The sequence below is a fragment of the Vulpes lagopus genome, chromosome 1, assembly GCF_018345385.1.
Source record: "Vulpes lagopus strain Blue_001 chromosome 1, ASM1834538v1, whole genome shotgun sequence".
Taxonomy (NCBI): domain Eukaryota; kingdom Metazoa; phylum Chordata; class Mammalia; order Carnivora; family Canidae; genus Vulpes; species Vulpes lagopus.
The window spans coordinates 184,676,448-184,698,420 of NC_054824.1; the positions used below are offsets into that span (position 1 = coordinate 184,676,448).

Here is a 21,973-nt window from a genome sequence, read left to right on the forward strand (position 1 = left end):
GCTGGTGCCTCTTCCCCCCCCACCCCGGGGTGCCGGGCCTCCTCCCTCTGTCACAGCTCCTCTCCCTCTCCCCTTCCCGGGCCGCCCTTCACCCGTCTTCAGCTCCGTCCTACGGTTTTGCCGTGTTTGCTGACACGCGGGTGTATCCGTCCCTATGTAAACCCGCCCGCCTGTGCCGCCCCCTCATCAGGACTGGAAGGGACCCCAACCTGATGGCAGGGTGCCTTCCGGCACATTCCACAAGGCGCGGGGATGCGCCTCTGTGCTTAAGTAGCCAGACCCGGGGGACCTAGACGGGGCGTCCTCTGAGGTCCCACCTGCCTCTCGCTTCTGGGACTCCGTGATTCTAAATACTCGATGTCCACTCCCCTCAGGGCCACGGCTAAGAGCTTCGTCAAGCCGCCCTCGCTGGCCAACCTAGACAAGGTCAACTCCAACAGTCTGGATCTGCCGTCATCGACTGACGCCCACGCCTCCAAGGTCCCAGACCTGCATCCTCCGAGCTCTGCAAGCGGGAGCCCTCTCCCTTCTTGCTTCACCCCTAGCCCCGCACCCATTCTCAATATTAACTCAGCCAGCTTCTCCCAGGGCCTGGAGCTAATGAGTGGTTTCAGTGTCCCCAAAGAGACCCGCATGTACCCCAAACTCTCAGGCCTGCACAGGAGCATGGAGTCCCTCCAGATGCCAATGAGCCTGCCCAGTGCCTTCCCCAGCAGTACTCCGGTCCCTGCCCCACCCGCCCCCGCCGCTGCACCCCCAGAGGAAGAGGCGGAAGAGCTGACCTGGAGCGGAAGCCCCAGAACCGGACAGCTGGACAGGTGGGTGCACAGACACACGGCGGCGCCTGGCTCTGTCCCTGGGCCTCTGGCTCCTCTCACCACCACTAACACGCCCCAGGTTGCACTGGCGCTTGGGACCTTGAACGTTTTCTCACACCCATTAAGTAATTTCACTTGCCTTACGACGGCTCCGGGAGACAAGCAGGGGTTCGGGTCCGTGGGTTTGTTAAGTTGTGATTGTCATCACGTGATGACACTGGGGGCGCGGAGCACGGTCCGTAGGTGACGGCCCGGGGCCTCGTCGTGATGGTCTGACCTTCATCCAGAGCTTCTGCTCGTTAGGCAGACGGCTTTCCACGGTACCTCGCCTCCATAGGCCCTGCACGCAGCCGAGCACGTCCTGATCCCCAGTCAGAGAACATTGAGCCCCTCCGGTGAACCTCTCAAGCTGTAAGCCCAGAGGCAGCCGCAGCTCTCCCCCTATATTGTTTGTAGAGACCAAGGGGCTCACGGTTTGGTGTCTTGTGTTACGCACTGCGTCCCGCAAAGCTTAGGGTCCCCACGTCTGGTCTCTAAGATGGACTCACATCCTGTCTCTCGCGCTCTCTCTTTTTATTCCTGCGCAGCACTCCACGGGATCGGAACACTCTTCCCAAGAAAGGGCTCAGGTAACCCTAAAATGCGTCTGTCCTTCCCCGGGACTCCTGGTCTGTCCTGGGCCCCAGGCATGAATTCAGTGCCCCTTTTGACTGCATTACGTGCCTAGACCCCCGAGGACCCTCCCCAAGCTTATAGGATGCGGGAGTCCACTTCAGAGCCAGCGTTCCTTTTTGGGGATGGGAGAAACACGTTGGTGCGTGGGAATCCTACCCTGCCCCGTCCCACAGCCTGTGCTGTCCCGTCCTAAGCATCCTGTGTGTCCCTCTCCGTCACAGTTGGAGGGAGAACAGGCCACCTGTGGGGTCACACAAATGGGCACAAGCAGGGCACCCCAGTCCTCCGCCAGCCCTGCGGCACTGACGTCCCCGGTTAGGGGAAGGAGCCCACACGTGGGGCTGCAGAGCTCTACCTGGAGCTTCGGTGTGGAGGCTCTCAGATGCCCCCTCCCTCATTTCAGTCCCCACCTCAGGACATCCCATGCGCTACCTGCTGGTCCTTCGGGACCCTCTCGGTGGCCGGGGGTGGGGGGTAAGGTGTCCAGGTGGCACGTCCCTCGCCCCCTCTTGGGCTGTTTTGTCCTCCCCTCCTCTTCCTCGTCCTGCCTCCGAAGCTCCCCACCGGCCTGAGCTGTGGTTCCACCTGGCAGTGGCCCAGACTGAGGTCTCCCGTGCCCTGCAGGTACCAGCTGCAGTCCCAGGAGGACACCAAGGAGAGGCGACACTCGCACACCATCGGCGGGCTGCCCGAGTCCGACGACCAGTCGGAGCTGCCGTCGCCCCCGGCTCTCTCCATGTCCTTGAGCGCAAAGGGCCAGCTCACCAACATAGGTCAGTGTTCTGGGTCGCTCGCTGCGGCACGGGCTGAAGTAGGGCTCACCCTGCCGCGTGAGGCCGGGCAGCTGGACTCTACGCTCCATCTCACATTTGACCCCCGCCACACCGGCTCGCTTCCGTGGTGCCTCAGTTTACCTGACCAAAATCAGACTGGGGGCAGAGTGCTCCAGGATGATCCTAAACCGAAAGGCCGCTCCCCGGGCCCACGTTGTAGGGTCCTCGTAGCCTCGGGGAGTCTGAATGAGGGCGCGGGAAAGCCATAAACCAAGGCCCGGAGGACCAGACTCGAGCAGGGACAGGGACAGGCAGTGGTTGCCAGAAAGGAGCCGCCAGGCCCGGGACAGCAATACTGAGCTGCTGGGCTGGGGGACGGGAAGGAGGGAACAGCTGCTGACGTAAGCCAGGGGATCCGCCTCCAGAGCCCGCAGAGCCTGGGCCATCGCCGCCCCGGGGGCAGCACCTCTGAAGACGCGGCCGGGCCACCCCCTTCCTGAGGCCCGAGGGGACAGAAAGGCGGACCAGGGAAGCCCGAGGAGACTGCGGACTCCGAGGCAGGGACGGGAGCCTGGTAGCCCCGCACGGGAGCGACCCAGCCCTGCGTGGGGGAAGCAGGCGCCGCGAACCGGCCGTGGGGGCCCCTGCAGGGCCGAGCTGGGGACAGGCTGGCGGTTTGCTGTTGTCTTTCTAGATCCACCTCCTCGTCCAGCCGAGGGAAGGAGAGCAGTAAGGGCCGACGAAGACCCGTAACAGGCTGGGGGGCAGCTGTGGGGGATTCGAGGAGAAACTGGGCTCATTTTGCCTAGCGAAGGGCAGGGAGTGATTCTTCAGGAAAGGTCATCCGGTGGCGGGAGGGCCGCCAGGTGGAGGACGGGGCTGGCGTGTTCTCCGTCTGCACCGAGGGCAGACGACAGGAAATGCACGGATGCTGCAGGATGCGGGGCTGGGCTCCACCGGACCGCCTCAGTCCTCGCAGGGGCCGAGGGAGGTGTACGGTCCTCTTGTGCACGGTCCCCACGGAGGGACTAACGTCCACCCGCCAGTGTGGAGGCACAACGATAGGCCAGGGAGCTGCATGTGGGTGCGGACCTGGGAGGCTGTCGCCCCAGCGGGGGGGTGGGGGGGCAGCAGGTGCTTCAGGCCCGCAGGGACCCCGCAGAGCCCAGCTTCCAGGCGGATTCCAGGAGCCTCACCTGGCACCCTGGCCTGCTCCGTCCGTCCGACCTCCCGGCCAGGGAGGGATAGGTTTCTTGCGTCAGCACCGACCAGTGGCCGAGAAGGACACTGCTTGCGGGGAGGGTCCCGGCCCCTCCGGTGCCGCCGAGCCCGCCGGTCGCCCGGCCCCCTTCTCTAGCTGCCTCCTTGTCATCGTTCAGATCGATCGAGTCTTGGTCTGAACTCTTAGTCCTCCCGGGCTGCCAGTTGTATTTTACGGAGCCACAACATCCCATTTCATCGGCACATTCAAGTGATGGGACGGTCGCGGGGAAGCTGCCAGGCCCCCAGCCTTCAAAAGCGACAGTCCCCGGGCAGGCAGGGCTGAGGGAAGGTCTTTAAAATAGGAAACGCTGTTCCTCCTTTACTCCCGACAGCAGGGTCCTTCTCCACTAGGGCTCGACCTCCCCGGGAGAGACCCCACTCCTCCACCAGCTGCCTGCACACTCCCACCGCCCCCTCCCGCCCCTCCCTCTCCCGCCCCCTCACCATTTGCTCCCGTGCTCCTGGTGCTCCGTTCCCCAAGGGACCCAGAGAGCTGATGACCCTGCCTCTTCTCCTGCCCTCCCCCTCCCTCTCCTGTCCCCTTCCCCTCTGTCCTTCCAGTGAGTCCCACTGCGGCCACCACGCCAAGAATCACCCGCTCCAACAGCATCCCCACCCACGAGGCGGCCTTCGAGCTGTACAGCGGCTCCCAAATGGGGAGCACCCTGTCCCTGGCCGAGAGACCCAAGGGGATGATTCGGTCAGGATCCTTCCGAGACCCCACGGACGATGGTGAGACTTCATGCCAGCGCGGTTCACGCTCATTCCAGCTCTGCTGGGTCCCCTCACCCACCGCCACCTCCACTGCCGCCACTACCACCACCACCACACACACGTATATGCTTCACAGAACATCGAGTCGGGGCCATTTCAGTTCGTTCTTCCCATCCCTTTGAAGGGTCTGGGGGCCCAGGAACCTCTGGGTGGCACTGTCTGGCGCTGGGGCTTGGGGACGGAGCGCCTGCCATTGGGGCCAGGGGCGGGGCGTGGAGCTGGAAGGGTCCTGTGGTTCCCCTCGGAGTGCTCCGGAAGCCGCAGCTCCTCCCCTCTGCGCCCCAGCAGCAGCCTCTCCTCCCCGCAGTCTCTCCGCAAACGTGGAAAGAGCCAGGGACATCAAGGGGGGCTCTTAAATCCTGGGAAGGAACTAGGCATCTCATTCCTCTTTCGAGAACGTGCCAAAGGTCAGCTTCAGAGAGGGCCCTGTGCTTGTCTGTGGTGACGCGGGCGTGCGTGGCCAGGGCCTGGAGGACGCAGGCTCTACCGGGACAGCAGGCTTCCCGCTGTGGCTCTCGGGGTGCTCGGCCTCGGCGGCGGCATCCTTGCAGGGGCGCGGTGCTTCTGTATGTAGGGCTAGTGGGTCAGCGGGGCCAGGACCTGACACCTCAGCCCGCGTGCCATCTGCGTGGCCCCCAGGGCCGGGGAGAGGACGGGATTGCGGGACCTGCTCTGAGCAGCTCTGATGAGAAACTCCCCCTGCCCCGCAGCCTCAGCACTTCTGCCTGGGAAGCTCAGAGGATGCCTGCCCCCCCCCCCGACCCCTCGCGTCCCTCCCCCTGAACCCTCGTGCCCGCGGAGCAGGGCCGCCTGAGCCAGGGCCCGCCAGCCCCGGGCTGCCCGAGAGTGCAGACTGCAGGAGGAGGCTGGCTCTGCTCAGGGCCTCGCCTCCTCCGGGTCCCGGCCTGCCCGGGGCTGTCGTGATGCCCGTTGGGGCCCCGTCGTGTCCCTCCTGTTTGCTCCGGATGCCCTCCAGAGCCAGAGTCCAAACTCCTGCCCCAGGGCTCTGCCCAGGAAGCCCCCGTCCCTGGAGCCCCTGCTAACTGTGCGCTCTGTTTCTCTTCCAGTCCACGGCTCTGTGCTGTCCCTGGCGTCCAGTGCCTCCTCCACGTACTCCTCAGTAAGCGCGTTACTCTCTTCCCCTCCGCCCCCTCGCCGCTCCGGCCCTGCTCCCTGCAGCCCGTGGTGGTCGGGAGCGGGGTGGGTGGGTGGGGGCCGCTAACTGCTCACTGTGCCTTGCTGGTGGGGTGGGGGCCGGGGAGGCGCCTAGAACCTGGAGCACGCGGTTGGCGGCAGCTCTCGGCGGCCTTTCTGGCCTCACCGGCGGTTCCTGAGCCAGCGCTGGTGCCTTTTGCTTCCCTCCTTTGAAAACTCGACAGTGCCCTGGCGACAGCCCGTTCTGTGCCAGGGTCAAGTGGGGGGCGTGTGCTTGAGTGGCAAGGTGGGCCGGGTGGGTGCAGGTTGATAGGAGTCCTGCATCCTAGTGCGGACGGAAGTCGCCAGGCGTCCCCGCGGGGCACGGGGCACGCGCGCCCTTGGCCGTGGGGTGTAGCTCGGTTCTTCGATCTGTCCTTGCCCTGGTTCTCTTTTCCTTCGCGCGAGCGGCGTAGGGATTAGTCTTCAGATCAACTGGAGTTTCACCTCCCAGCCGTCTCGGCAACGACCCGGTTGGCTGGAGCCCGAGCTCCTGAGCCACCTTTGATTTGAGGCCGAAGATAGGGGCTCAGCCCGCCTCGGGAGGGCCCGGCCGGGCCGGGAAGCGGTCTCGGCCCCCGAGTCCCACTGCTGCAGGTTCTGCGCCCCGCCCCGGGCCCGGCTTCTTCACCTCCGTAGTAACTACCCCCTTCTCTCTCTTTCTCTCCTTCTGTGCTCCTTCAGGCTGAGGAGAGGATGCAGTCTGAGGTAGGGTGCAAAGCCTTTGTCTCTGCTTGTTAACACCGCTGAGCCCCGTTCCGCTCCCAGATCTCCTCCTCTTCCTCCTCCTGCTGCTGCTGCTGCCGCCGCCGCCGTTAACTTTGTATTTCTCTTCCTTTCACAGCAAATCCGGAAGCTTCGTAGGGAACTGGAGTCGTCCCAGGAAAAAGTGGCCACCCTGACGTCTCAACTTTCTGCCAACGTGAGTGCCGCGAAGGAGGGGGGGCCCCAGGCAGTTACTGTGGCCATAAGTCACCTAAGTTCAGCCAGAGGAGGAGAATTCCCTGCAGGGATCCCCCGGGCTTAGCGTCCAAGGGAGCAGGTCCCGCTCACAGCTGTGCGACATGGACCCGGGCCTGGCCCACTCTTTCCCTGAGTCCCGATTCTTACAGAACTGTCTCTGCCCCAACCCTGATTAACGGGTGTAGACGAGTTCGTGCCTGGCCGTCTTTGAACTCCCCAGAGAGGGGGTGGTTCTGCATGGCCGTGGACACTTGCCATCGGCCGTGGACACAAGGGGCCACGTGTTGGCGAACCCTTGGAACTCTCTGCTGCTGCCCCGGGGCATGCTCATGACGCCGTTCGTGCCGCAGACCTGGGCAGGCCCAGGACCGGCTAGTGGCATTCTGTTGGCGGGCGTGACCCCCCGGGAAGCGCACCGCCCCCCAGTCCAGCTGCGTCCTCACTGCCAACCGCCTTCTGTTAGCAGCTCCCTGGGCGGGGGCAGGAATGACCCGAGCTTCAGGTTGGGAGCCAGGACTCTTCGTCCCCGCCCTCGACCTGCCCTCAGTCCGTCCCGCTGGACTGGCTCTCCTGTAGGCCTTGCTTCTTCTACCCCGCGACACGGCGGGAGATGAGGCCGCCTCCTCTCGCTGGGCTTCGGTAGTGTCTCCCCTGTGACCAAGTTGCAAACAGAGAACATAAGACCCATTTTCCCCCAACGCTGTAAACAACAGCTGAGCCGGATTTGCAGGAGCCTTCCAAGTGTTCGCACAAAAGTAACCATGTCTGCCATTTCCGCAGGAGTTTCTGGGGTGGTTGTTGTTTTTTTCCCCCTCTCTCGTCCCTTCCTCTCTGGGGAACTCAGCTGTCAGGCCTGGGTCTTCCCTTGGGATGGAGGAGACCACTTCTCCCCCAGGTGTTGCAGCTTTCCATTCCATTCCAACCACTTCCCTCATCGCGCTGGTTATTTCCTTATATTGCTCTTTCCCCAAACCCCCCACTCCTACGCGGTAGCTCACCGGTTTGTGTGAAGCCCGTGTCACGCACCGTCTTCCACTCCTGGGGCCTCCTAAGAATTATAATGTCAGCAAGAGCCCCATGGCTTCCCTCCCTCGTGCCCCACCCAGACGGCTGGTGGCCCGGGTCACGTCCCCCACACCCCGGGATCACATCTGGGAGACGCTGCGGGAAGGGCGCCGGGAGGAGAGGACATCGGTGTGTCTGATTCATTTACAGCATCCGTCAGCCACTGCTGTCAAGGCTGCGGGAGAGCCAAGAAAATGAATGTAGAGGTGGTTTTTCTTCCAACAGGAAGTGCCCTTTGGCCAAGAGAGAACACCCAGACACGACGGGTTCTGAATTTTAGAGGCAGATTCCTGCTGAGGGTCGGAGCCCTGCCCTCAAGCAGAGACGTGGTACCAGAGCTCTCCAGGATCCCCTGGTCCCTGACGGAGCTTTTGTCCTGTTCCGTGGCGCTTCCCAGCTGCCCACGCCGCGGGCACACCCTAGACAGGGAGGGCCCGGAAGCCCCCAACCTCTGCCAAGCGCCAGCCTCGCCCTGGCACCGCGGCTCAGCCCTGAAGTCTTATAGGCACCCTGGTGAGGCTGAGGGTCAGGGAGAGCTCGGAGGAGGGAGAGGGTGTGTAGGAGATGGGAAGAAAGCCCCTCCAGAGCGAAGGGGGCCCCCATGAGAAGAGGCCAAGACAGCACACGAGAAGCCAGCCGTCGCTGGGGTCCCTCACGGGATGTCCGGGGACCCCATGCAGTGTGTTTACGGACCTGGGCAGGGATGTAGAAAAGTGAAGGAGACACAGCCCGAGGCCAAGAAAACAGGAGTTCCCTGTACAGCGGGTGGAAGCCAACAGCTCGGGGTCCTGGCCATGACACAGGTCTGCCAAGGACCGCCCGGGCCTTGCAGCCTCATAGCACCAGTGCCCGCAAGAGGCTGCCCGCCCAGACCCAAACGCATCCCGCCAGCTACTGTCCAATGCAAGGAGCCTCGGTCGTGTTTCAAGGGCAGGCGGTGAAAGCTAGAGCCGGCCGGGAGGAGAGAAGCCCCGGTCCGCGGGAAGCAGGCACAGCTGCCGCACACCCCATCCCGAGCTCTGGGCCGAGGGTCTGCCCGAAGCCTGCCCGCACTCCTTGCTGCAGGGTCACGGACGTGCTCAGACGCCCTCCAGCCATGGTGGTTCCCCATCCCTCCATCCCTCCATCCCTCCATCCCCGGTTCCCCCTTGGGCTTTCCCATACCGTCCCCCCCCCAACAGCAGGAGGGCTGTCCTTGCTGTCCTTGCTGCCCCTCCGCCCGGCCTCCTCGTGAAGCACACCTGACACCTAGTGGCCGCGCGGCCTACTGCTGTCCGGCCCTGTGGAGGCCGCCTGCAGACCCCGGGGCTAGAAGCAGGACGGACTGGACGACAGAGGGCACCTGGGAGCAGAGGTGGACAGAAGCCCGAGCAGTTTCTACTGGGAGGTGATCTGGATCCATGGGGCCAGCCCGCCAGCAGTGGAGGAGTTCAGTCGAGACCATAGCAAAGCCCTGGAGGTTACGGGCCTCCTGAAGAGCAGAGGGACAGTCCCACCTCTGGTGGTGACAGGTACTAGATCCCCAGTGTCCCAGCGCCTCCGAAGCCTGCCCTGCCCTGATGCTGTCTCTGCCACCTCGTCGCTCCGGAAGCTCGTCCCCACCAGAACCTGTCTTCAGGCCGAACATCAAGGGGTTCGATTGCACCTGTCTGCTCAGGGAAACCAGTGTCCAAAAATCGCCAGGAGGGTTGTCGGCGTCGGTCGCTGCTAAGACGCAGAGTCAGCCCCAACTACCCCCGCACCCCTCCAGTCTGTTCCCTGCCCAGGCCTCAGGCGACTTAGGGACCTTCGTCTGTGTTTTTTTTGTTTTGTTTTGTTTTTTGTTTTTATTTATGATAGTCACACAGAGAGAGAGAGAGAGGGAGGCAGAGACACAGGCAGAGGGAGAAGCAGGCTCCCTGCACCGGGAGCCCGACGTGGGACTAGATCCCGGGTCTCCAGGATCGCGCCCTGGGCCCAAGGCAGGCGCCAAACCGCTGCGCCACCCAGGGATCCCTCCGTCTGTGTTTATTTCAGGCTAACCTCGTGGCGGCCTTCGAGCAGAGCCTGGTGAACATGACCTCCCGCCTGCGACACCTGGCAGAGACCGCGGAGGAGAAGGTGAGGGAGCGGGGGCTGGGGCACACGGGCCAGGCTAGCGTCCTCCCCTCAGAATTCCCCGCCTTCCCTAGCAAACCCGGTGGAATTCCAGCGCCCACCACCTGGCTAATCCCAGCTAATGACACCAGTGTCACTCTCTCTTAGGACACGGAGCTGCTGGATTTACGAGAAACCATAGACTTTCTGAAGAAAAAGAACTCTGAAGCACAGGCCGTCATTCAGGGAGCCCTTAATGCCTCAGAAACCACACCCAAAGGTAGGACGTCCCACCACGGGTTGGAGGAGGACGGGAAGGGGGTTACTGGAGACTTTGGTCTGTGCCTACGATGCGCCAGGTCCCATATCAAATTTTTAGAAGGTGAGGGCCCCCTGATGCCCTTCACTGTGATGCTCCGGACTGGTCAGTGCCAGGGCCACGACCCTACCGCCCCTGGGGATGAGGGAGAGGAGAGCACACCCGTCATCCCCGGGGGTCCTCCCCTGAACCTTGAGGGCGGAGCCCAAGAGCTGTCAAAGGCCATGGTTCAAAGGGCACTTCATTCTTTAAAAAGTCTAAAGGTCCTCTTCTGAACCATTTGATCCGGGAGTCCTACTCCTTACCCAGAGGAGGTAAGATTTCAGTGTCTTCGGAAAAACCTGAGGGCTGACAGCAGCTTTATCCGCGACTGCCAAACCGTGGAGGCAACCGCGATGCCCTTCAGGTAGGCGGATGGATGAATGCGCTGGGCTGTAGCCAGTCAATGAGACGTTGTCCAGCATTCGGAAGAAATGAGCTGGCGCGCTATGAAGAGATCCGGAGCAGTCTCCTTGCACGTCACTAAGTGGAAAAAGCAGTGAGAAAAGGCTACGTGTCGCACGATTCTAACTATATGGCATTCTGGCAAAGACGAGGCCATGGAGACGGTGAAGGGCGGGGGGGGGGTGCACACGCAGAGCACAGGGGGTGTGAGGGCAGCACAATACTCTGTGTGATGCTAGAATGGAAACACTATACATTAGTTCAGAGCCTCCGACTGTCTGTAACACCACGAGCGAACCCTGGTGGCCCCCGTGGACTCTGGCTGATGATGACGTGTCGGCACAGATTCATCGGTTGTAACAGATGCGCCCCTCCGGTGGGGGATGCTGAGAGTGGGGGGCCTGTCGGGGGCCACACGGGTCTGTGGGAAGCCTCCGTACCTTCCTTGAACCCAAAACTGCTCTACAAAATAAAGTCTAAAAAATTAGCACTTTACATTTTTACACACACACACACACACACACACACACGATCTTATTTGATCCTCATGTCAGTTCTCCAGGGGGGTGCAATCTGCTCTTCAAATGAGGCAAAGAGGGACGCCCAGGGGGCCCAGCGGTTGGGTGTCTGCCTTCAGCTCAGGTTGTGACCCGGGGTCCCGGGATCGAGTCCCGCGTCAGGCTCCCCGCATGGAGCCTGCTTCTCCCTCTGCCTGTGTCTCTGCCTCTCTCTCTCTGTGTCTCATGAATAAATAAATAAAATCTTTTTTAAAAAAATGAGGCAAAGATCACGGAGCCTAAGTGAGGCTCAAATGACAAGTGAGCCTTGGCATTTAACAATCAGCCAAGCTTTGCCTGACAAAGTCAAGATGCATAGTGGTCTGATGCCCCTAAACCCTGCAACCTCTGACTCCAGGCAGCCTTCCAGGGTAGTGGGGTGGTCCCCTAACTTGTCTGTAGTCTGTCCGCCTTTTTATCCCACTAGCAGAGATCCCCAACTTCCATCATGTTCTCCGGCCCCTTACTCTGCTGCCGACCTGCCTCCCTCTGAACCTAGACTTTGCCTCCTCCTTAACCAAGAAAATGAACATTTTCAAGTAGGAACTAACTCCATTGACTTCCTCATTCCATCAATTTATATTCATCTGATCCTTTATGTTTCTCCCGTTTTGTTGGAAGGGGCTGTCCTTTCTGGCCAAGAGGGATCCCTTTCGTCATGCTTTGGGATGCTCCCTCTAGCACTGATACCCAAATCGTCTGCACGTGCACACACACAGACACACACTTTTCTGCATCTTTGACCTCTTATTCTGCATTTGCTCCTTCCCTTCTGCTTGTAATGGTCTTAAAGTCTCTTTTGTCTTTAAGGAAGGCAAAGGATGTATCCGCTATATCCTTTCTACTGGATAGATTTCCTTCTTTCCTTCACCACCTTACCTTCCAGTTCTCTTTCCCACCTAACCCCACTGTAATTTGCTTGCATTACTATCACCCTAAGACTGCTTTCACTGAAATCACCAGGGACACCCATTTTCACAAAATTTAATAATTTTTATTATTTTTTAAATATTTTATTTACTTTTTCATGAGAGACACAGAGAGAGGCAGAGACAGGAGAAGCTGGCTCCATGCAAGGAGCTCAATATGGGACTTGAGCCCGGGACTCTGAAACCAAAGGCAGACGCTCAACCACTGAGCCACCCAGGCTCCCCCCCCCCCTTTTTTTTTCAGAATTTAATTTTTAGTACTTAGTTTACTTGACTTATGTAAAATAGACATAATCCCTAACCAGAAGTCTGTTGTATCAAATCAGATCTATGTGAACATTCACCATAGAGCCAGGCATGTAGTAGGTGCTCAAAAAACCCTCTTCTACACACACACACACACACACACACACACACACCTGCGCCACACACACATACACAGGCAATATCGCAAGATTTCCAATATCTGGTCCTGTTAAGGTCTCCTTCCCTCATTAAGCTCTCCCCATGGCTTCTGAGTCATCATTCCCATCTTGGCCTTGTCCTAACTCAACTGACTCCTCCACAGAATCCATTCCTTCCTTCCAGTTTGTCTTTAAGGTTTGGGCTTTTTTTTTTTTTTTTTTGAGAGTGAGAGAGAGAGAGTGCATGAGTAAGGGGAGGGGCAGCAGGACAAGGAGAGAGAGAATCTTAAACAGGTTCTCTTTTTTAAAAAAGTATCTTATTTATATATTCATGAGAGAGACAGAGAGAGGCAGAGACACAGGCAGAGGGAGAAGCAGGCTCCCTGCAGGGAGCCCGATGTGGGACTCCATCCCAGGACTCGGGGATCAGGCCCTGGGCTAAAGGCAGATGCTCAACCACTGAGCCACCCAGGCGTCCCTTAAACAGGTTCTGTGCTCAGCCCAGAGCCCCACACGGGGCTTAGTTCCAAAGCCCTGAGATCATGACCTGAGCCAAAATCAAGAGTCAGACATTTAAGTGACTGAGCCACCCAGGTGCCCAGCCACAGCCGTTTTTTAATGACTCTACACACTTTCTTTAGTGTTCACATCCATCCTGTGGCTTCTATAACCTCTTCTTTTTTCCTTTTGAACTTTCAGAGATGTAATTTGCATGCCATAAAATTCACCTTTATAAAGTGTGTAATTCGGTAGTTTTTAGCATCTTTATTGCCATTACCATTATCTAATTCCAGAACATTTTCCCCACCCACAAAGAAATCTCCTATCCATAGCAATCACTTTCTGTTCCCTCCTCAGTCCTCAGCATCCATTGATCTATTTTTTTCTGATGCTATGGATTTGCCTATTGTGGACATTTCATAGAAATGGAATCATACAATATGTGCTCTTTTGTAATTGGCTTTTTCATTTAGCATAATGTCTTCAAGAATCATCCATGTTATATATCAGTACCTCATTCCTTTTATGGCTGAATAATCTTCCATTGTGTGGACATACCACGTTTTTAATCTTTTCATCAGTCCATGGACATTGGAGTGTTCTCACATTTTGTCTGTCATGAAGAATGCTGCTATGAATATTCACGTACAAGCTTTTGTGTGAACATACGTTTTCAGCTCTCTGGGGTATATACCTAAGAGTGGAATTGCTGGGGCACATGGTAGCTTTATGTTAACTTTTTGAGGAACTGCCACATTGGTTTTCAAAATTGCTACACCATTTTACATTCCTTCCAGCAGTGCATGAGGATTCCAATTTCTCAAATCCTTGCCAACACTTGCTACTGCCTTTCTGTTTGTTAGAGCCATCCTAGTAGATGTGAAGTGGTGTCTCGTGATTTTGATGTGAATTTCCTTGATGGCTAAGGATATACTGAGCATTCTTTCAGTGTGCTTATTGATCATTTGTGTATCTATGGAGAAATGCCTATTTAAATCTAGGCCTATTTTTTAATCAAATTTAATTATTTGTCTTTTTTTACTGTTGAGTTGTAAGGGTTTTTAATATATTCTGGATGTTAGACCCTTATCAGATATGATTTACAAATACTCTTTCCCATTCTGTGGATTGCTTTCACTTTCCTGATAGTGTCCTTTGAAGAACAAAAACTTTTATCTTGATGAAGTATATTTTATCTAGTTTTTTTTCTTTTTTTATACTTCAGATATTACATATAAAAACCCTATTGTCTAATCCAAATTCATGAAGATTTACTCTGATGTTGTCTTCTAAAGTTTTCTAGTTTTAGCTCTTCCATTTAGATCTTTGGCCCATCTTGAGTTAATTTTCATATGTGGTGTGAGGTAGGGATCCAACTTCATTCCATTGTAAATGGCTTTCCAGCTGTCCTAGCACCATTTGTTATAAAGACTATTTTTCCCCACTGAATGATCTTGGCACCCTTGTTGGAAATCACTTAACCATAAACGTAAGTTTATTTTTAGACTGTCAGTTTATCCCATTCTTTGTGTGTCCTTAACCAGTACCACCCTGCTTGATTACTATAACTTTGTAGTAAGCTTTAAAATCAGGAAGTCTTAGTCTTCCATCTTGGTTCTTTTTTAAGATAGTTTTGTCCACCCTGTGCCCTTTACATTTCCATGTGAATTCTATAATCAGATTGATTATTTGTCAGTCTCTGCAGATAAGCAGGCTGGATTTTGAGAAGGATTGTGTTAACTCTGTATATGGAGTTGGAAAATATCGCCATCTTAACAATAGATCTTCCATGAACATGGCATGCCTTTCCATTTATTTAAATACTTCTTCATTTCCTTCAGTGGCATTTTGCTGTTTTCAGTATATAAGTCTTTTGTTAAATTTGTTTTTGATACTATTGTAAATGGAACTGTTTTACCAATTTCCTTTTCAGATTATTCATGACTAGTATATAGAAATGCAAGAGATTTTTTTTATATATTTGTCTTGTATCCAACAAACTTTGCTGAGTTTATTAGCTCAAATAAGTTTTACAACCTCCTCTTAATATGTATCTCTGTCCTCTCAACCTGTATCCCCATCCTGAATTTTGTACCTCTATTTCCAAATACTTTTGGACCTTCCCACTTAGATCATCTGATAGGTGGTGTCTCTAACTCAACATGTCCAGCATTAAAGGACATTCTCTCCACTTTCCTTACAAATAGATAAACCAATACTTTCTCTTCTGTAGTTTTACCCATTTCAGTTTTTATCATCTGCTGCCTGGTCACCCAAATCACTAATATAAAAGTCATCTCTTTTTTTTAAGATTTTTATTCATTCATTCATGAGAGACACAGAGAGAGAGAGAGAGAGAGAGAGAGAGAGAGAGGCAGAGACACAGGCAGAGGGAGAAGCAGGCTCCATGCAGGAAGCCCGACGTGGGACTCGATCCCAGGTCTCCAGGATCACGCCCTGGGCTGAAGGCAGGTGCTAAACTGCTGAGCCACCCAGGCATCCCCAAGAGTCATCTTTTATGTCTCAATGGTTCACCATATAAAGCCATTGAGTTATATATATATAAGATAGATAGATAGATAGATAGATAGATAGATAGATAGATAGATAGATGATAGATAGATACTTGAGAATCAGATCAGAGAAAATCAGTCACTTGGTCAAACATAGTTCATAAGTGATGAATCTGGAATATTAAGCTATTTCATTTCCCAAGTATACATTACTTTTCAGATATGTATTTGTTAAGTGAATGAATGAATTCTGTCTTTTGCTATGAGTTCGCATGTTTTCCTTTGTTCAGGTTGACCCAGATTCAACTTGGTCAGGGGATTTCTAGGAACGTTCAACAAGCTAATGCTCAAAGCAGTGATGCCTACCCTTATTTTATTTGTGAAAAGATAATACATGTATGTGGCACAAAATTAAAAATGCACAAAAGAGTTCCTAACCTTTTGAAGATTATTTGATTCTAAAACATCCTTTGCTTCTGAAAGTATTATATAGCATAGTTTTAAAATTTAATTGATAGACTCACAACTACTTGGAACCTCTAACTGGTAATAGATACATACACTTATTTTGCTGCCCTTCATTTTACTTTTTTAAGAAGTTTTTATTTATTTATTTGAGAGAGAGAGAATGAGAGAGAGAGAACACAAGCAAGGGGAGAGGCAGGGGCAGAGGGAGAAGCAAACTCCCTGCTAAGCTGGGAGTCCAATGCAGGGCCCAATTCCAGGACCCAGAGATCATGACCTAAGCTGAAGGCAGATGCTTAACCATGTGAGCCACCCAGGTGCCCCCATTTTATTTTTTTGTAACTTACTTTTATTTTTTATTTTATTTTTTTTTTATTTTTTAGAGATTTTATTTATTTATTCATGAGAGACATAGAGACAGAGAGGCAGAGACACAGGCAGAGAGAGAAGCAGGCTCCATGCGGGAGCTCGATGTGGGACTTGATCCCGGGACCCCAGGATCACGCCCTGGTGGAAGGCAGGTGCTAAACCACTGAGCCACCCAGGCGTCCCAGATTAACTCATTTTTAAATTAAACTTATTTTTATCATAAAAGCAATACATGTTCTAGAGGGAAAATGTGAGCTAGGGGTCGTTAGGAAGCCATGTCCCATTGGCCAAATCTGGCTCACCACCTGTTTTGTTTTTTGGTTTTTAAGATTTATTTATTTAATTCAGAAGAGAGAGAGAGAAGTGGAAGGGGCAGAGAAAGAGAGAGAGAGAGAGAGGAGAACCTGAAGCAGACTCTGTGCTAAGTGCAGAGCCGGATGCAGGACTCAATCTCGTGACTGAGATCATGACCTGAGCTGAAATCAAGAGTTGGAAGCTTAACTAGACTGAGCCATCCAGGTGCCCGCACCACCTGTGGGTTTTTTAAAAAATATTGTTTTACTTATTTATTCATGAGAGACACACAGAGGCAGAGGCACAGGCAGAGGGAGAATCAGGCTCCCTGCGGGGAGCATGATGCAGGACTCGATCACAACCTAAGCCAAAGGCAGATGCTCAACCACTGAGCCACCCAGGTGCCCATCACCTATTTTTTAAATAAAATTTTACTAGAACACAGCTACACTCAATTTTTACATATTGTCTCTGTTGCTTTAATGCAGCAACAGCATTGCTGACGGGGTGTAACAGACCGTGTGGCTGCAAAGCCTGAAATATTTACTCTCTGGCCCTTTACAGTAAAAGTCTGTCAGCCCCTGATGTAAACTGAACCAACGGGTATGTGGTAAAATATAAAATCCCTCTCCCTGAACCCCCCCTTCCACATCTCACTCCCCAGAGGTAACTACTATTAATAGTTCTTGTGACTCTTTCTAGAAATAATTTTCTGCATAAACCAACAAATAAATTTGGATACACGTATCCATTTTTATACAAATGGAAATTTCTTTACGTCAAGTCAGCATGTTCTCTTGAGAATTTTCCACAGCCTAGAATAAGTGGAGGTTCTCCATAGTATCATACACGCGGTTGGGTAATCATTGAAAAAGGGTTTTCCGTGTGCTTCGCGAGCTTTGGCAGATCCTAGGATCTTGTTTCCCCAGTAGTATGAGAGGAAGATTAAAGAGGCTCTCACGGTCACGGAGACAGTGAGAAAATAACCAGCAACTACCCACATCCTCGCTGAACAGCTCTTATTTCTAGAAGGACAACTGCACATCGCCACCTGACCAGTCCCCACCTCTGCTCTGGTTTCCCTCCGCCCCTTTCTCCGTGGTAACGTAGGATGTGCCATGGAAAAAACGAATCTTAGGACCTTGTCCTGTAGTTAGAGAAGGTGCTAAGGTCGGAGGACGCTGGCCGCGGGTACACGCAACCTGTCTGTACTGTTCTTTGTACGTGAGTCTGCAAGTATTTCAAAACAATAAGGTCTTAAAAATCTGATTGTATTTGGGGCGCCTGGGGGGGCTCAGTCAGTTAAGCGTCCAACTCTTGATTTCGGCTCAGGTCGTGATCTCGGCGTCCCGGGATCGAGGCCTGTGTTGGACTCCGTGCTCCGGGGGGACCTGCCTGAGGATTTGCTCTCTGCCCCCCGCCCGTCCGTCACTGCATGCTCCTCCCGCTCTCGCTCCCTCTCTAAGTATATCTGGTTATATTCTGCTTTTGCTCCAGGATCTCTGCTGCCCTTGCTCATTCCCTATGGCACAAAGGCAGATTTCCTTTAAAAGGCATCCAGGGGGATCCCTGGGTGGCGCAGCGGTTTGGCGCCTGCCTTTGGCCCAGGGCGCGATCCTGGAGACCCGGGATCGAATCCCACGTCGGGCTCCCGGTGCATGGAGCCTGCTTCTCCCTCTGCCTGTGTCTCTGCTTCTCTCTCTCTCTCTGTATGACTATCAAAAATAAATAATTTAAAAAAAAAAAAAGAAGAGTAAAAACTTTAAAAAAATAAAAGGCATCCAGGGCTCTCCCAGTCTGACCTGAGCCCAACCTCCACCCCCCCCTCGCCGTGCTCCTTGGGCTGCTTCCCTTCCAGTCTGCCTGAGGTTCCCCACAGCAAAGCCGGAGCCCTGCACGGGGCCTTTGCATGTGCTTTCTCTTCGGCCCTATGTGGGTTTCCAGTGTTCCCATCTGATGAACTTCTGTTCTCTCAAGACTGAACCATCTCCTCCTTGGTTAACTTTTTCCCTCCCTGTGGTGGAAAAGTAGATCATGTTTTGTGCCATTCCAAACCTCCTTGGAGCGGAGAAGATTTTCTACCTGCCAGATGAGACAACTAAAGCTCATTGAGGTTAAATGCAGAACACATGGCTAGTTACACTTGGCCTTGGAGCACCAGGCAGCTGAAGAGTATCGCTGGGGAAAATCATGAAAATGTAGGCTGAGGGCCACCTCGCTGGCTCATTCGTAGAGTGTCCAGCTCTGGATCTCGGGGTGGTGAGTTCGAGCCCCATGCTGGGGGTAGAGTTTACTTTAAAAAAATGATAGGTTGATGTCTTCCATCAAAGACAGCTTTCCTTAAGCCCTTCTCACACCTATTCAGGCTGAGTTCACTAGTTTGTGTACCTGGTATTTATCCTACTGGACTGGAAGCTTCTTGAGAACAGGGATCATTCATTTTTTACCATTAGCATTTTTTTTGTTATGGAAACACAATTGGCACTCGATAAATATTTGTTGATAGAATGACCCCAAAAATGAATAATGTGGACATAGGATAGGAGTTACGGGTGCCCTTCTCTTACACCTTCTGCAGCTGCACTTGCCATAAGTCTCATGTCTTCTTTAAATCTCCCCTGTGTGTCTTCTTCCCACTTGTACGTGGTCCCTAGAACTCCGGATCAAGAGACAGAACTCCTCGGATAGCATCTCGAGCCTCAACAGCATCACCAGCCATTCCAGCATTGGCAGCAGCAAGGATGCTGATGCAAAAAAGAAGAAAAAAAAGAGCTGGGTAGGTCGAAGTTTTGGGGGCGGGAACCATGTAGAGCCATGGTGGGTCATCTCCACCTCAGCATAGGGATCGGCTCCTTCCAGAATTAACCAAGATATGGTTCCTTGGGGCTGATAGGAAGCCCCAGGCTTCTGCTCAGAGCAAGGTCCGCTAAACTCCCTGTTCTCCCCCTCACGCCCCACTTGCACCAAGGCCGTCCCTGCAACCCTGTATCCACACCCACTTTCCCTGGGCTCTCCACACCTTTGGGTAGGTCAAATGTGTTTGGCAACAGAAGGAAATATCCAGAAGGGAACGTCCTGTCAAGCCCTTTTCCCATCCCACCCCCATTCCCTTCTATACTATGAAGAGAAGATTTTCTGAACAAAGCCACTCATTCTAGATGCTCCTGCAGGTCATTTCTTCAATTTTTTTGGAGAGGTATTGGTGGAATTTTCCATATTACTTCCAAAGGAACCTTTATATTCCTGTTGACTAGCCCAGACATAGTCCCCACCCCTCCAAACCCCCTAGCTGGCTCCTGGTAGCCCTAAACTGACTTTGGATGCCCTTTCTGAAATTCCGTAGGCAGATCTAAAACACCTTTTGCTCCTCCGCTGCCTGTGGTAAGGAGAGGATCCCCAGATGGAGACTTCTCGCTCCTCTGTCCCCTGTTCAGTAGGACTGGCCCCCAAATCTTTGTATAGCACAGATGGGTCCCAGCTGTGTGAAATGAGTGATTAAGTGTTGCTTCTTTTTTTTTCCCTTCAAAATGCTGACTTCAAATCCCTATTTTTTTCCAGGTCTATGAGGTAAGAGACCCAGTTCCTCTCTCCTTGTTTTCTCTTTCCTTTTGCCATCCCTTCCCCATTTCCAGAGCAACTCCTTCCCCCTAAAGAAAGAGCGACCACTCATAAAACTAACCGTAACAACCACCCCGGAGTTCCTAACTCACTCCACTGCATGGTCCATCCACGGCTGCCCCATATGAGGACAGAGGAGTGGTCTGGTTGGGGGCCAAATGGGAAATTTAAACAAAATCCTGATCTATTCCCTCCTGTCTTCCCCTTGTTACAAAATCAGCCTGTTATAAAAGCAGTCAATTTGAGTTCCTCCTACCCAGGAAACAAGTTTTCTGATTTTTTTTGTTGTTTTTTGTTCCTTCAAACCCTGGAAGCCCAAAATGGAAGAGAATCATTAGATGAACATTATTTCGACCGCAGTTTCCAGAGGCCAGTTCAGTTTGGGTCTCACCTGAGGATTTAGCTCTACAGGGAGATGGACCAGAGATAGGAGAGGATATGATCCAGTCCAAGGGCACCTTGAAACCACCCAAAAACCTGAAGCCCTGAAACCTGAGTATCCATGGAGTTTCCAAAGACCTTTCAGGGATTCACGTAGTCTCAGAAGCAGAAAGTGAACCCAGATTTTCCATGTTTTCCATTACGAACCAGACATCTGAGCTCCACTAACCTGGCCCACCGTTGTGCCAGGTGTTAGAAAGGATGGGGAAAGGTGGAGAGTGAAATCTGAACCACCCAGGGGCCTGCAGAATTGCTGGGGAAACCGAAAACCAAGAGTGTACATATGGCACTGGGAACAATCCAGCGGTGCTGAAATGCTGACTTCCGCCGAGGAGTGCTAGAGGCGCTCGTGGATGCAACTAATCACAGAAGAGCAGGGAAACCCCACAGGGGAGGCGAAAGCTAAAGCGAGATGGGACTACGGCGGGAGAGGAGAGCGTGTGGAGACGCTTTCTACGTGGACCTGCCTGGTCGGAGGAGGAAGCCAGGGTAGCCAGGGCACTGAGTAGGGCGGGGTGCCCATATGAAGGGCCTCAGATGCCGGGACACTTCCTTGCACTTGACTCTGCAGGTTGGCATTTCCCAGAGTGTGTTGTGCGCTAGTCCGCGGCAGTGCTGCTCCTCAGTGACGCCATCGCCCTCGGAGAAGCCCTCCAGGGCATGTCCGCGTAGCCACGTCCTGAGATGTGCCTGAGTGGAGTCTGTTCCGTTTGCTCGGTCCCTGAACTCGGGGAATCGCTCCCCACGTAACACCAGGCATCATCTGCCAGCGGTTGTGCTGTGGGAACCCCGAATGACACAGAACAGTCCTGTCTGTCTCTCAGGGTCTTCGTGATCTTACAGGACATGTGCTTCGGGCCGACTGTGGTCACAGGGTCTCTTTCCGGGCACGCACACACCCGTGCACGCTCACACACGCACACGCACACGCTCCCTTTCTGTGTCTCTGTCGTGTACGCACAGCTTCCCATGGGGCAGCAATGTGGAGACCGCTGGGTTGGGAAGGAGGCAGGCTGAGTTCCAGCCCCAGGCCCTCCTTCCATTCCACAGTCTCAAGCGAGTCCACTTTCCACCCTGGCTGCCTCGTCCCTGCAGAGAACCGAGCTCTACGGGATTCTCAAGCCTTGACTCCTCCGCGATAACCTCTCCCCTGCCCGCGCACTCTAGCCACCTGCACACATGCTCTCTCTCTCATATCCCCGTCACAGCCAGCTTGGGCCTCCTTTACGTCCTACATAGTAGACACCCCGACACGCCCTCAGCTCTGCTCCTTCACCTAACAGCCTTCCTGTGTCATAGAAGAGACATTTTGAAAGAGTATCCTCAAATTTTCCTTTCTTTTGTCTCACTGTCCCAGAGATCTGGTTTGCTTTTGTCCCCTGCAGCCTTCGACCCCTCCTTTACTCTCTGTCTCCTGCTGCCATTCCATGTCTGTGACCCTGTGTGTGTGTGCATGCTATATGGATGCATGGGAACGGGCGGGACAGGCCCCTGGTTCGCATCTCCCGCTCACTGCCC

At 53.9% G+C, this 21,973-nt stretch overlaps 1 protein-coding gene across 8 annotated transcripts in view; it reads left to right on the forward strand.

The window, feature by feature from the left end:
• The window catches only part of NAV1 (neuron navigator 1), a 241,719-nt gene that overhangs the window by 205,964 nt on the left and 13,782 nt on the right, over nucleotides 1–21,973 (forward strand). For 2 of the 8 annotated variants that reach the window (XM_041759000.1, XM_041759058.1), the window contains 11 exons: nucleotides 375–818; nucleotides 1,406–1,447; nucleotides 2,118–2,266; nucleotides 4,091–4,261; nucleotides 5,371–5,423; nucleotides 6,182–6,205; nucleotides 6,342–6,419; nucleotides 9,542–9,625; nucleotides 9,770–9,881; nucleotides 19,051–19,172; nucleotides 19,955–19,963. In XM_041759000.1, the coding sequence (XP_041614934.1) occupies nucleotides 375–818; nucleotides 1,406–1,447; nucleotides 2,118–2,266; nucleotides 4,091–4,261; nucleotides 5,371–5,423; nucleotides 6,182–6,205; nucleotides 6,342–6,419; nucleotides 9,542–9,625; nucleotides 9,770–9,881; nucleotides 19,051–19,172; nucleotides 19,955–19,963 (1,288 nt within the window). The remainder of the gene's footprint in view (nucleotides 1–374; nucleotides 819–1,405; nucleotides 1,448–2,117; nucleotides 2,267–4,090; nucleotides 4,262–5,370; nucleotides 5,424–6,181; nucleotides 6,206–6,341; nucleotides 6,420–9,541; nucleotides 9,626–9,769; nucleotides 9,882–19,050; nucleotides 19,173–19,954; nucleotides 19,964–21,973) is intronic. The other 6 variants (XM_041759010.1, XM_041759036.1, XM_041759019.1 and 3 more) reach the window with 6 other exon arrangements.